At 45.8% G+C, this 14,381-nt stretch overlaps 5 protein-coding genes across 5 annotated transcripts; all 5 read right to left on the bottom strand.

Annotated features, from left to right (window-relative positions):
- Positions 1 to 6,615: 6,615 nt before the first annotated feature.
- JR316_0011651 (uncharacterized protein) lies at positions 6,616 to 7,372 on the bottom strand (the record flags this gene model as incomplete). The annotated part of the gene is made up of 2 exons (XM_047897297.1): positions 6,616 to 6,644; positions 6,748 to 7,372. The coding sequence occupies 2 exons, from the start codon at positions 7,370 to 7,372 to the stop codon at positions 6,616 to 6,618; spliced, it is 654 nt and encodes a 217-aa protein (XP_047743706.1).
- Positions 7,373 to 8,805: 1,433 nt separating this feature from the next.
- On the bottom strand, positions 8,806 to 9,389 carry JR316_0011650 (uncharacterized protein; the record flags this gene model as incomplete). The annotated part of the gene is made up of 2 exons (XM_047897296.1): positions 8,806 to 9,089; positions 9,149 to 9,389. The coding sequence occupies 2 exons, from the start codon at positions 9,387 to 9,389 to the stop codon at positions 8,806 to 8,808; spliced, it is 525 nt and encodes a 174-aa protein (XP_047743705.1).
- Positions 9,390 to 10,299: 910 nt separating this feature from the next.
- Positions 10,300 to 11,627, bottom strand: JR316_0011649 (uncharacterized protein; the record flags this gene model as incomplete). The annotated part of the gene is made up of 7 exons (XM_047897295.1): positions 10,300 to 10,331; positions 10,388 to 10,631; positions 10,689 to 10,924; positions 10,981 to 11,029; positions 11,082 to 11,129; positions 11,215 to 11,376; positions 11,433 to 11,627. The coding sequence occupies 7 exons, from the start codon at positions 11,625 to 11,627 to the stop codon at positions 10,300 to 10,302; spliced, it is 966 nt and encodes a 321-aa protein (XP_047743704.1).
- A 480-nt stretch (positions 11,628 to 12,107) lies between these two features.
- On the bottom strand, positions 12,108 to 12,401 carry JR316_0011648 (uncharacterized protein; the record flags this gene model as incomplete). Its single annotated transcript, XM_047897294.1, has 2 exons — positions 12,108 to 12,230; positions 12,288 to 12,401. 2 exons carry the CDS (start codon positions 12,399 to 12,401, stop codon positions 12,108 to 12,110), a joined length of 237 nt encoding a protein of 78 aa, XP_047743703.1.
- A 154-nt stretch (positions 12,402 to 12,555) lies between these two features.
- Positions 12,556 to 13,036, bottom strand: JR316_0011647 (uncharacterized protein; the record flags this gene model as incomplete). The annotated part of the gene is made up of 2 exons (XM_047897293.1): positions 12,556 to 12,806; positions 12,862 to 13,036. The coding sequence occupies 2 exons, from the start codon at positions 13,034 to 13,036 to the stop codon at positions 12,556 to 12,558; spliced, it is 426 nt and encodes a 141-aa protein (XP_047743702.1).
- Positions 13,037 to 14,381: the final 1,345 nt, after the last annotated feature.

Below are 14,381 nucleotides of genomic sequence, written 5' to 3'. Positions count from 1 at the left end.
ACGGCCTTAACCCCCAACCACAACTACCATGCTGCAGATTAATTAAGTGGTATTTGGACGTCCGGCGAATGTGGTAGTAAGTGGTGGGTGACAGGTTTGTTGATTTTCTGGCACTCAGTATCTGACTTTATGTTGCAGTTTATATCTCTTATCTACCGAGTTCTGGCGAACCAGATATGCTGAGGGATCCAAATCCACATCTACGTGTCTTCGCAGATCTAGTCTCAATATTTTCTAAGACAACACCCACCAGTGCCCCCCGCTGTTTGATGTTGCAGTGCACCACACCTCCCCCTCGCTATTGCATCGTCGGCTTTCATGGCCAAACTCGAGGCGCTGCTGCTGGCGTGCTAGGGCACCAGCGGTCCAGATTGCGGGTTACAAGTACCCTCGACATCACAGAACTCCCATATCCAGGCTCAACTACAACAACCCCAATGATTGCCACCGACTTACTGCGCTTCATGGGCTGGGAGGTTATCATACAATGCCGTGCAAGCGAGGTGGGCAGTAGTCTGACGGACGAGGTCACAGGCAAGGATAAATATAGTGTGCACATCGTATTGCCGGTGTTGGTCGAGCGTGGGGTCGTATTGGGTAAGATACGGCAATATGTCTTTGCCTCTTTTTTTCACTAATGTTGACAATCTCTTTACAATTGTTCAACTTTCAACACAAATGCCCAGCACACTACTTGGCTGACCACTTTACAAGAGGGCGTGACCTTGCTTAGGGGGCAATGGCGTCCATCTGAGTACGAGGCCGCAATACATTTCCAGTGGTAATGGGGATGAGGCTCGGACTCCCACAGCAGTTCGATTTCAACATGAATCAAGTGACGATGATGGAGAAGAAGAATTGCTGATAGGCACCGGAGCGTGCTTGAAACACGCCCAGGTCAACCTCGACAATACGCACAAAAAGGTGTCCAGTCTATGACATCGAGTCCAGAGGAGACGATGTACTGCCTGCGTCATCGGATGCAGTGGGTTCTATACCGGAAACTGCAGACAACTTTGGTATCGAATGGGCAGGTAGTGTTGACCCTCCACTCATTCTAGGATGTTTGTTTTTCAGTGCCACTTCTGATATACCATCTCGCTTCAGAATGATACCAAAGATGGCAGTGTCCTTAGTTCATTTGGCCTCCAACTACTAGTAAGCCCTGACTCCGTTCAAGATTGCAACATAAACATTTACTATCTTCCGGTTACACTAGTTCCTCCTTGATGAAATTTTCAAAATCGCACCCTCTGGGATCATGGGTATTCACGGTACCATCAAAATCAACATCATACGTTTTCGCTCGTATCTTATCTGCCACTTGTTTACTCTGAGTCTGTCATCGGGATCCTTGTTGGCACAGTGTTTATCAGCACCAACCATCCCAAAATTAACGCAATGCAAAGCAAAGTGAAATGATCATGATCATTTTCACAATAAACAACGCCCATAGCTATTAGCTGTCGATCTTCCCTCGAACACGCCACCATCGGCATCACTATTACCTTGACCGTTCTTTCATTCGCAACACTGCCAATAATAACTCCGCTCCAACGTGACTCGAGCGAAGGTTTTTCTTTTTTTTTTCAACATCTTGTCCGACGATGAATTGCGACAAGGTGCACTGACCTCCACCACTACCTTTTCCACCTCCATGCCCACATTATCTTATCCCTCCCAGCTCAATTTGATACAACACTCTGCCTTCCTTGCCCCTCTACGAGTACCTCCGCCGCCGATTCAACTGGGAACAAAGGAAAGTCATCACAGAGCCACATACCGGAACATTAGGTCTGCCACATCCACAACACGCCAAACACGCCAACGCCGTCTGCTCAGTGCTTCGGTGTTGACTTCACCCTACTTCACCTCCACTACCTCCGACAACACAAGACACAGCGATAGAAGCAGTACCGACGGACAATGATGAGAAATGGCGCAATGCAATTACCGCGCTGTACTTTGAAGGGAAGAAGTGAGAGCAACTTGCACTCCGCATACGATGTCAACCGGTAAATTTACCTAGACGACGCAAAGACAAGGATATCTTCCCACTATTCTACCCCCGCACATGCCCACATTCTCCCTCCGTCCAGGCTCCACTCGTGAGTTTGAATTCTATGGATTTTCCCAACTTCCTAATTGTTGTGTTTACCTCATCTAAGCCACCAATCTCCCTCCCTCCTTTCCAGTTCCTTTTACACGAATGTGTTTATTTGCATCAAATCCACTGAGCTCCTAGTTGTCCAGCCCATGTGCTTCCTGAACGACCGCTTCTTACCTCTGCGTACCAAGAACATACACCCCAACGGTATTTCTTCCTCTGTCGCCACCACAACACCTCCAACGATCCGGTACACAAGTAGAAACCGACAACGGAAGGGGAATGAAAGACGGTGTGACGAGGTTTCTGCGTATTTGCTGCAAGGGAAGAGGGAGTTGGATAACACCGTACACAACCGCATTCGACATCGTGAGTGTAAGGTAAGGGAGATGGAGGAGTTCAGCACAGACGTGGTGAAGATGGCGCATTTACGCTCCCCACCCCTGTCCCGTCTTTCAAAGTTCATTGGCCCCTTTTCAAATAACCATTGTGTGTCCAACGTCCTGTATCCCTGCCCCCTTTCTATGCTTTTAATACACTCTACCACCACCGCTCGTCGTCTATACCGTTCCCGCAAGTGACACACCCTCACAAATGTCGCAATTTGCCTGCTTCATCCGGTAAGTTGGGACAACAGCTTATCACGCCTCTTTGAAAGGCACCTGCCGATTCTTCACATGTACCCGTAAAAGTGTCAGTGAGTGTCCGCTTTCCCTCCCCACCTCTTCTCAAGGCGGCTGGTTAAGCAGGTTGTTGAAGGTAGAGTGCATGACACGCTTTAACAAGTTCGGATCTGATATGTTTTTCATCCTATGTGTTACATGCATGTATGGTTCAATGGATTTCTTCAACGGTGCCTCCATCCATCAACACCTATCAGGCCCTTATTAATATTTTCCAACATCGCACACGGAAAACGATAACAACTCTGGAAACTGCGCTCTCTTGTGTCAATTGTGCGGTTCGGCCGCACCCGGTTTATTCCCCTTTTTTGTTTCTACACCCGTTTTGCGATTGTGCTGTTCAAGAAGCAGTATACGGACTCGCTGACATCCTCCCTGCAGCACAGAAACGTGAACCGATGGTCTGACGAGCATCAGTTCGTTCCTCTATGGTCGAGCAGCTTTAAAATCACTTTCATACCCAGTCCATGCATGCTACCGAACCTTTCTGCACCACCGCAACCTCGCCTTGACATCAACATCAACACATCACGTGGAATTACTCTCCGCATCCACAGTCAATCCTGCACCTCCTCCTCGCACTCGCATTGAAGACCCAAACTTCTCCATGTTTGTCGTATCTTGATGCGTGGGTGGTTCTATTCTTTCGATGGGTTCTATGGGGGACTCGAGTGGTTAGCGTTCCAAGAAGGGCGAGGCAGTGCGCGAGGACTGTGATGTACTTGTTATACATCGCTTCTACCAGCTATCTGCCGTTGTTGTCTCACGTATCAGTTCTCCGATCGATTGAAGGTCGCTCCGACTGACGTCCCTCAACCTGGAGTAAACTGCTAGTCATAAGCTTTTTGATCTCTTAATTAGGTGTATATTTTTGTGGTGTGAATAGAGCAATGGATTAGACAACAAGAAAAGGTACAAAATGGCATCAGATTATATGACATGGACCCGGGAAAGTGAAACCACTACAATAACTTCAGAACCTGCCCAATTAAACTGGCATTTTGAATAATGTGTTTCCACCTGAGATATTGGTATAGCTTCAATATCTTCCATCAAGTCCAGCCCCCATATTTTTGCTCGCAAGTAAGAATATTTTGTATAAGGATCTACTTCAACGGGTGCCTTTTTGTGCCGTTGGACTAAAAGCCATGTTTTACCGATAGTGGTGTTTTCAAACTCGAGAATTTGGATAATCGAGTAAGGGATGTCGGAGCCCCTCCTGAGTACACAGCTATTTCCCATGTGTACTGTGTTTGTACAATATGAAATTCCGTCAATGACCCTTCGATTCTTAACGTACGCTGATGTTGGAACACGCTTATAGGGGTCTTCAAGGTTTGCCTGTATGGCCGATATTTGTTGAGGAGAAAGGCTCGTCTTGCGGTGAGATGTTTGCTCGACAAATGTCATATCTTCGTCATCGGTGTCCATATCCTCTGCAAGCATGTTCTTGTTCTGAGGCTTGATCAGTGTGTTAAACATCCTGACACAATCTCGAATGGCCTGGGGGCAAATATTTTTGACAAACAATGATTTGAAATTTGAGGACAGATGCCAAGTCTTCGAAATGGTCTGTTCAAATTGCCCTAAAATTAAATTGACTTTAGTCTCTAATGCCAGCACTTTAATTTTATCTATACTGTTACCTTTCTTGTAGTTGGTGTTTATGCCTTGTAGAGTTCCAATCATTCGTTCGAAAGGAAATGTCCACCATCCATGTACGGGTCCATACAAACCAAGAAACTCTCCTATATGCATAGCCATATGATGGTTGGGATGACATTTGTATCTTGGAAAGAGCCGCTGGAGCTCTTTCCGATATTGTATCATGTAATTATTATACTCGTCAGCTTGACCTTTGAGAGAAATAGTTCGAGACGTCACTATACAGATTGCCGAGCAAAGTAACATGGTAAGATGAAGGAGGTCCTTCCGCGCTTGGGTTTGTTCTTCTTTCCCCCATAAACGCAAGAGAGAAATAGGCAAAAAAAGGGTGCCAATGCTTCGCCATTGGTCAGATTTGAGCTTTGGGCCGATCGAAGTAATGGTTGGCGGAACCGATGTTGCCCAAGATGGTTTGACAACTGTTTCGATATCCAACCATATGGCTTCAATTTCGTCCTGAGTGAAAATTACCCCAGGAACCAGTTGATTATTCGTATCAGGAGCAGAGTTTTCTACCTGCTGTAACCTCTGACAATTTTACTATATCAATACCAGTTTCAAATTATGACATTGCGAATATTTACCCATGTGAGGAGCATATGTGCCAGTTTTTTCTTTGTAAAGCAACGCTTTCCGGATAGATCTGATGTATCCTTCCCATCAGGCATCACTGACCGAGGAATGCAGCCCAATCCTCTACCGATGAATACTAGTGCTGATGAATGAACAGTGATCCAGCGGCTGACAGCTGCGTCACACAATATTACATCATCTTTACTGAACCCCAGTGGGGCTTTGAGATATGCGAGTAACCTCCGAACTGATGCCCGTTCTTTTGTGTGATCTGGCAGCGGGTTGTCTGGATCAAAGGTGAGGTTAACGGAGATAACCTCTTCCGGATTCCACAGTTCTGGCCTCCTTCTATCCTTTGTGCCTTTTGGTATATATCCAAGAATATTTTGGAAGTGCTCCTTCAGTAATCCTAGAAACAGGTTGTGCATAGGGTCGATAACAAGATGTTTTGTTGGGTCAAAATACGGAAGCCTCCAGAGCTCAGAGTAGCGTATTCCTGATCTGTCAAGCAAACTCTGTGCATGCTTCAAGGTCGGGGCAGCGAGAAATTGAGCAGCGCGATTGTGACATTCAGAGCGTGTTCTCCTCCTCCACGTCGACACTTCAAAATTATTGAAGGTATGTTCTGTTTTGGTACACCAACAGACAGAACAGAAGTATTCGTGAGTGCAGGCCGCAAATCCGCCTATTTTTCTGGCAGCAGGTAGGTCACAGATGATGGCAATCAATGCGCATACTATAATACGCCCAATATCATATTTTGCGGTACGCGTTAGTTTTATGCCTCTCCATAGCAGCAGAAAGACGTCAACAATTGGCTGAATGTATGGATTAATGGCGTCAAGTCGAGGTTCCTTGGGTCCTGGAATTATTCCGGCCAAGAACATGTTCTCGGGCTTATATCGAAGATGGATTGGAAGATTCAGGCAGACGAGTGCAATAATTCCAATAGATATCTTCTTTCCATTGGCAAGGTTGCGAAGCGGATTGAAAAAGTCAAAGCCCATTGAGAAAAGGTACCTCCCAGTTGATTCATCTCCGGTTAGACTGAAATGTGTCTTGTTATCAGGACCTTTGAATTCACGAATAGCAGTTCCTTGAAAAATGTCTTCAATGATTCCGTCGGATGGTACATTTGTCCGTTCCCATGCATCGTCCATCATTTGCTCATATCCAGTTCGAGATACGAGGTTCGCCATCCAATCCTGAAAGTCATAAACCACATACGGAATGATTGGCAGTAGCACACGCCTGTTTTGTATGATTTTTGGCTGTACAATTATTTCACCACAACGATTGCTGTATCGCTCCGAGTTGCATCTCTCTCTATAAACTGGCAGAGAGGTTTTTCCGCTTGGCTTATATGTAGCATGACATTTTGGACAGACTGCGTATATTGTGGCTTCACTGTCAAGTCGAAACATCAATGTTTGGGTTCTCACATCACGGGGAAAAAGTGAGAGTAAATTGATGAAATATGGTGTCAGTCGACCATTCCCAAACGCTTTTTCGGCGGTTCCCTGTACAATGAACGCGCACATTTCGAAAAGCCAGAAGCATCCACGTCGTGGTAAGCCAAGTATTACATTACACACGACCACCATCAACGATGCGAGCTGTATGATAGGTGACGTCCCTACAAATATAGGTTCAAAATGCCGGTCTTAAAGGGCGGAACTGTAAGACTCTGCTCTACATGAATGTAGAAGGGAGACTTACCAGTATTATAGTCTGACTTTCCCTGGCGTAAACGTTCGTATTCCTGACGTTCAACCGAGGCCGCAATCCACGACCTTTCAATATCGTTCGTAAGTGACACGAGTTCATCGATGTCTGTGTGCAGTGCCTCTCGCATGGCTATAATGGATGGCTCTTTACGGAGAGCGCTGGTTTGTGCCGTATGGAGCACTCGGGATGGTTGCTCTACAGACTTCCGAATTTCCGAACACTGGTGAAGGGAATGCTCAATCTCATGAGCCGGTGGATAATTAATGGGAGCTTTGCCGATGCTTGTGATATCTTTGAGTAGGGCCTGGACATCTCTGCGCGCTAGGCTGATATTATCTATCAGACGTTTTTTATGGTCGGCTCTGTATTTGGCTTCTTGGGTAAAGGATGAAAAGAAAGCAATGGGGTCACTCGGGGATATGTTGTCTAATTCCAGAGCTATTCGGTCTTCTTGTCTCTCTATAGCTTCTCTTTGAAGCTTCAGATAGTTCAGGCCTTGCTGGTATTTCTCCTCCCTTGCCTGATGGTCCTTGTAAACACGGCATGACAGCGTGACCCCATTCGGATCATTTCCACAACCCCGAAACGTGCAGTGACACACATATACTGGGGGCATATGGCGAATCAGATAAAAAAGACGAGTTTTCTGCCGTTGAAAGTCCACGCGGTTTGAGGTCTTTTGTGTCGCCGGAGAAAATGGTAGGCCTTAAAACCTTTGAACACTCTCAGTTTTGCTTGTATTTCACCACAATCAGGCAGCCTAAAAGGAAATCGAAACCATGGATACTACTACAAAGCTCAACACTGTCACTTTTGCTTGTATCTCACAACAATCTGGCAGCCTAAAAGGAAATCGAAACACAATGAATGTGATACTTACAGTCAAAAGATATTTATGGATGACACAATGACTGAAGTCGTAAAAGGAAATTTATAATTGAGCCGGTTGATCGGTTGCGGGTAACCCGAACACGACACTATGCAGTGATTTTGAGAATAGAGAATACAGTGTGAACAAAGTCAGAAAATATTGCAGTTCTGTGAGTGCGAGGGTCGGATCGTCACTAAAAGTGACGAAGTCGGAAGATACGTGAGCAGCAGAACAAGCATTTCAAACTCCGACACCGCCCACTGCATCAATTGGTACCAACGCGCCCCTTCAACCAGATCCGGGGTTAAGTCTATTCCTCGAATCTCGAACGCTGGTTGGCATTCGGTTCATGGCGGTCAATGTTATAAGTAGCTCTGCGGAGGGCTCATGCCATCGCTTTCCCTTTTTCTTTCGACTTGTTTCTGTTTCGCTTTTAAGTCTCGACTCCCACCGCACTACGATCGTCAGTTGTAACCCCGTACTCCACCCAACAAGTCCGGGTTCGACCTAACTGCCAGAACTCTCACATATTTTTTCAATCTACGATGTGCGTAACACCACGTCTGCGCAATGTGCAGCTCCCCCCAACCTCGACGTCACATAAAGACTTGCATTGAAGCACAGGGGTGTATGAAGGCAATGCAGACCAAAGGTGAAGACCAAAGGTGAGGCATGTTCGCTTGTACACGTTGATCGAGAATTGTAGCCCTATGGTACCCAATCACAGTACATCGGCCATGAGCTTAGACATGAACCACCTCGGAAGCGTCGATAACTGGCCCTTAACAGCCCCTGTCCCTGAAGGTCGGCAATGCTACGCCGATTGCTATTTTTTTTTCGGAAAAAAAAAATTCCCAGCACGAGACTTATATGATATATACACGACTACACGACTGACAATGGACGCGCGTCACCCCTGCATACTGGCGGTAGGAGTTAAGGTAAAACCATGAATAATTAAACTGACGTCCACACATAAGATAACGGAACGCAAAACCATCAATTTTGAGGGACCAGTCTCTGAATCCCGCAAGCCGTATAATAAAATAATACACCGAGCTATCATACAACTATGATATGTAGGAGAAATCATGACATCATGTCGTCTGTTATAATAATCCAATATATAGCATGGGTGGAATAATGTAAGTGCAGAGAGGAAACAGGGTCATGATAACTCACAGCACCCTCCCCAAGTCTCCCGCTTCCAACCTGTTGCCCTTGTTTCCGTGTCCATCAGCTTCCGACATTCCGATACCTCCCGGAGGGCCTTCCTTGGTCAGACCAACTCCGCCCTGCAGACCCCTGCTGGGGTCCATGTCCACGGTAATCTCACGTCCCCCAGGACCGGGTTTCACAGCAGCCCCAGTCGCGAACCCGAACCCACTTTCAGGAGGCAGTGTATAGCTATCGCTGGGTGGCGGTGGAACGCGACTCGAAGCCCGTCTGTAACCCTGAGTGCCTTGGAGATCAAGTTAGGCATGTTCATCATCGTTTGAGGAGCTTGGAGACCTCCCGCACCCGCGTCGCCTCCGAATCCTGCTCCAACACCGGGGGCAGCCGTATACCCAGGGACCGCCTGTCCATTGACGCCATTTGGCTGTCCGGCGTGCTCGATTTGCTTCTCTTCAATGGCACCACTCGCGAGCGGCTTGCGTGCCTGGGCCGCCTTTGTTTGTTCGACAAGGTCGTAGCGTGATGAGTAACCAGCAGGAGCCCAGGAGCTGGATGTCCAAGGCTTGAAATGTGGCTCATTGTACATCTAAGAATGTGTGGTCAGCCGCAGTCGGGTCAATGGGATATTAGATTTGAATTCGATTCGAAAAACAACACGTACGTTATCGACACTCTCTAGCGAAAGGTCCGAACTCTCGTACAAGAAGAAAAACACAATCACAGCTCCAGTGAGGTTACATGCTGGACAAAGAGAATTCAGTTATATCGCGGAACGATTTCTATACAACGTGAATGGGTATCTTACCCGCAAAGACGAACCCATATCTAAAATTAATTGCGGAGGTAATGAAAGGCGTGAAAAACGCAATCAAAAAATTCCACAACCAGTTGCTCGCAGTCGACAGCGCAAAGAAAAAGTTCAACCTTTTCGTAGGATCCAGTGTTGGCCCTAAGTGGAGGACAGATGGGCGAGACTCGATATGTACGCTTCATCTCACATTTACTTCACGACTACACGTTTAGGATCGCGTGGCGGTACCCCCATCAGGTCGGAAAAGACATAGCAAAGGGAATCAATGCAGGAAGGATTGTGTTTGCAGATAAACACTTGTTCAGTGCGTCTTTTCTTTGTACCTCCTTTCTCCGACACCCCACTCACTTCCATTCCCAATGAACCAATAGTGTTTCCACAAGATCTCACATACGGCTACTACTCCCTCCGCCGCAATCACGGGGACCCATCCAAGCCTCTGGACTGGGCCATCGTCGAAGCGACCGCCATTACTGAAGAGGGAGGTATCGTCCCCGGTGCGTCAGTGGGGGTGACACCCTAGATTCTGCAGAGCGCGGAGAAGATTGGTGTCAGAAGAGGTGTAGCTTGACCTGTCGAGTTCAATTCCAAAATTGTGTCCCCAAGTGAGTAAATATAAAATACATGAGTAATGTATGCTCAAATTCCATAGCTTCTGTCCCCCGTAGCACACAGAATTTTTTTTTTACTCAGTCTCGGTTCTCAGTCTCGGTTTTACTAGAATTATTTCCTTTAAATAAGCTAAGCGTATTCGGTGTGTTAGTCCAACCTACTTCTATCTACTTCTTTTGAGTTTGATGTTAGATCACCCTCACGAATCCCACTTTGAGCACTCTTTCTCCTTCTGGGAGGCTTTCCACCAGTGCTCATTCTTGCTACTCGTTTTGTTTTGAGTCTGACTTCCCTGGGCCGGTACGAAACTCGTTCAATTGCACCGTACGATGGTAGAAAATTTTTCTCCATTGGCAAAGTCCCCCGCTGGAGGACTTTTACGTTTTTCGCCCAGATCTCAAAGGTCTGTAAATGATATTCATGAGATATGAATGCGTACCACATATGTAGTTGCTTACATACCCGACATGATCTAGGTGTCCCAGTGTCCGATATAATCACCGAGTCTGTGACAGTTGGATATACATCAGCTAAAACCATGGTGTGTGGGCGAAGTTCACTCTGCAACAGCCAAGGGGGCACCATGTGACCGTAGCTGTCATATATGTTGGGTTGAAGGAGGACATCCTTTCTGTAATTGAAGACAGGATGCGATGCATGATCCATGATACTGGGGTGGTAAGTAGCCCCGGGTACAACTGATGCATATTAGATATAGTAATATGTAACCATATTATACAAGAAACAGACATACCTTGGCTTATGTCTCGCCACGTAACAATTCCGTCATCTCTTTCCCTTGGCTAATCGATGAAATGCGTCAGCTTAAGGCTATAAATGAGAGAGAAAATGTACCCTAATTTTGGGGAACTTGATATCAATGACTGTTTGTGTGCTGTGAGGCTTTAACAATGGAAATTGAAAGTAGGATCCCTATAGACGATTTAGGAAATCTAGACCACAATAACTTTCGTCACAGTATCCTTACGTTATCCGTTTTAGGCCTATACCTGGCATTCATTGTAGATTGGTACAAGCAAAGTTTATTAATCTGAGCGTCCCATATGTCATCGTAAAATGGGTCCTTCTCTAGCGGTCTCATTAACGTCAATACACCGTCAATGGGAGTACCGTCACACAGAGGAGCATTCTGGGATCCAACATCAATCAAATTTCATATAATGGGGTCTATGAAATTGTACTTACCGCGATATCAGCATCCCCAATATCATGTAATGCGGTACCCATGGAGGCAGGTGCAACAATACCAACAATGAGAAAGGATTTCAACACAGGACTGAGAGGTGGATTCAGAGTGAGCGCGGGGTTTACTTGGTAGAGGAACCGGTGGCCCTGGCGTTCAATTGCATCGGCAAGAACCTGGAACGGTGCATTTTTCATTTTGGGATTGTTCTTGAAAGGCTGAGAGTTTATGGGATGTTGGTATAAACTTTTTCATTTGACTTTTAAAGGAAGGGCCGTTATCTTTCCGACTACAGTATGCTCAAATGGTCCAATGATCTGGACGTTAACATGCAGGCCAATTCGCTATGGTTCCACCCCTGACGGGGTTGGACCTAGAGTTATTGTGCTCAATTTGGCATAAAGCATCAGGTATTAACGCATCAGGTACGTCACATTAAGCACGTCACAGTCAAGTTGCAACCAAGGGGGTACGGAGGTAGGTTGGGCAAATTGCCCTCAAAAAAAAAAAACCAACGTCGTGTCCGATTTTTGAAGATCGGTACCCCCTTGGTTGCAACTTTGAATCACTTTTACAGGTTGACATTCGGTGGCTATGAACATATACTACCTACGCGTCAATTGCCTTTGTTGTCATACTATGTCATCTCCACGAACTATGACATCGTGCTCGCTACCCTAAGCCAACGCTTTGTCGGCTTTATCACGTTCAGACTTGAGCGCAACTTTAACTGCACTATAAAGGGGCCAGTTATTCTCATAGTTTTGGAGGAGTTCACTCCACCTTTGGTCTCTAAGGACCTGTCACAAACCATTCCATTGAGAGTAGAATAAAGTGATAAATCTCAATAGACAAACCTCGGCACAAATCTTTTCTACATTTTTCTTCTGACTGCTGTAAGGGAGCTTTACACTAAGCGTGTCCTTGACTAAAATTTTCACACGTTCCTGTTGATGTTTGGTATCAGCCATCATTAAGTATATAATGTAACTGGTCGGATGACCATATTTGTCTAACCCTGAATGCTGTTATATCACTTTCAAGCCACCCATGAGACAATAGGGTTTCTTTAAAGGGGTACCCGTTTGCACGACGACTTGGCTTGCCAGGTGGCTTGGGAATTTTTCAAACGTCGCTGGATGGTGTACCATTATTCTGGGATCTCTGACCCACCCATTCGCGAATCCTCAATCCCTGTGGTTGATCAACAACGGATATGGCGGGAGAAGGAACTCTTGGTTCCTGAGTGGGGCGTTGTTGAAGCTCCTGAGTGGGGCGTTGTTGAAGCTGCTCACTTGGCCCAACAGGATTAACCACGGGTTCTTCCTGCTGGACCTGAACTTCCAAAGCTCCCGACTCTTCCGGAGTTTCTGGGTCTGAAAATCAACTTTGTCAAGACAAGGCAGAAGCATCACGGATAGTAGAACATACGTATACTTTCTTTGTCTGTAAGTAAAGAGGATGAGCTGGACTCTGAAGAGTCATCAGCATGGTTACCACTATTAGCACTATTTGATTCAAGGTGGCTGGCGTGATCGAAATTAATCCTCATAAGAATCACAGGAAGCTTGGGAGGTGGAGAAACCTCGAACTCGAAGCGCGCCATGATAACAGGGAGAAGAGGCTGGACATAAAAACGAGGGCTCATTTTGATAACTCAAGTTGGTACGCATGTTGCTCAATCCTGTAATATTTATATATTCCCAATTCCGAAAAGAACTAGAAAAATGCTGGCAACATTTAGAAGGATTGAAATTCCAGTGTCAATGGTTGTTAAGTCGCATATCATCAACGCCGGAAGTAGCTGAAAAGGCTCAAAAAATCAAGCCACTTAATTAGAACTCAATCTCGGGTAGTACTTACGTCTTCCCTCAGCAACCAACCAACCTTCCTTTTTCTGCCGCTGACGACTTTGTTGAACAACACACTCTACCTGGGCGCCAAGAAATTTCTATTTATGGCGGACAATGGATATATGGTCCATTTGAGAAAGAGGTTTATAAACCCTTTTTATCAGTCTTCGAGGGTACCTTGTCCCTGGTATTCCAACTGAGAGTATATATTACTGGACCATAAATCGTATTCAATATCGAACACAAAGCATCATGCACAAATCGAATGTAAGAGCTATTGCTAATTTGTTGTCATTTAAACTGTCAACCACCAACTTACTTATGATGAGTCTCTCAGATAACAAACTTCGAGTTTTCTCTCAAAGGGAAATTGGACATAAACAGCTCATTGGCAATTAACTCGTTAATATTCAGCAAAGGGGGGAAATATTTGTTATCTGGAGGTACGCCTTCAAGTCTTGGATGTCACGGTCAATTAGCATTTATACATAAGAACAGGCGACGATAGAAAGGTCCGAGTGTGGAGCACGACAACGTTGCTATGTCTTCAGACTATTGAGAATGATAGTTGGGGACAGGTCACAACGTTGTCCTTGCTATACCCCGACACCTCTGTTGAATGTACATCAGGTACAGCATTACTTTGCGTTGGTTCTGCTCGAGGGAATCTCTCTTTTGTTCCGTGGAATACTGGTAATCGTTACGTACGTTGCAGTGATCTTACACATCACATAATCACTGAACTATATTTCTCCAAAGCCATTGAATGTCTCTGAAATGACCACATCAACCGTCTTTCAATACAACGATCCTGTGGAATTTCATGCTTACGACCCAATCCACTCCCGAATTGCAGTTGCGAGTCAATCTGGTGACTTGAGGGTGTATACCGTCGATAAATGTATATATATTCGTTCCACGCGCTCTCTCCTCGCTGATAGGCCACTGTAGCACTAGTGCGCTGTCTCTGGATGGCTGATTATCGACGTAGTGCTCCAGGAGGACTATCTTTCTGGGGATCCGAAAACCAATTCCTTCTTACGTTTGCACTTCACACATCGGAAGTGTACGTCTGTTTTAATGTTCAAATATTCAATA

This window comes from Psilocybe cubensis, chromosome 11, assembly GCF_017499595.1.
Source record: "Psilocybe cubensis strain MGC-MH-2018 chromosome 11, whole genome shotgun sequence".
In the NCBI taxonomy this organism is placed as follows: Eukaryota; Fungi; Basidiomycota; class Agaricomycetes; order Agaricales; family Agrocybaceae; genus Psilocybe; species Psilocybe cubensis.
The sequence above is the reverse complement of the archived record's forward strand: the minus strand, read 5'-3'. Positions and strand labels throughout refer to the sequence as shown.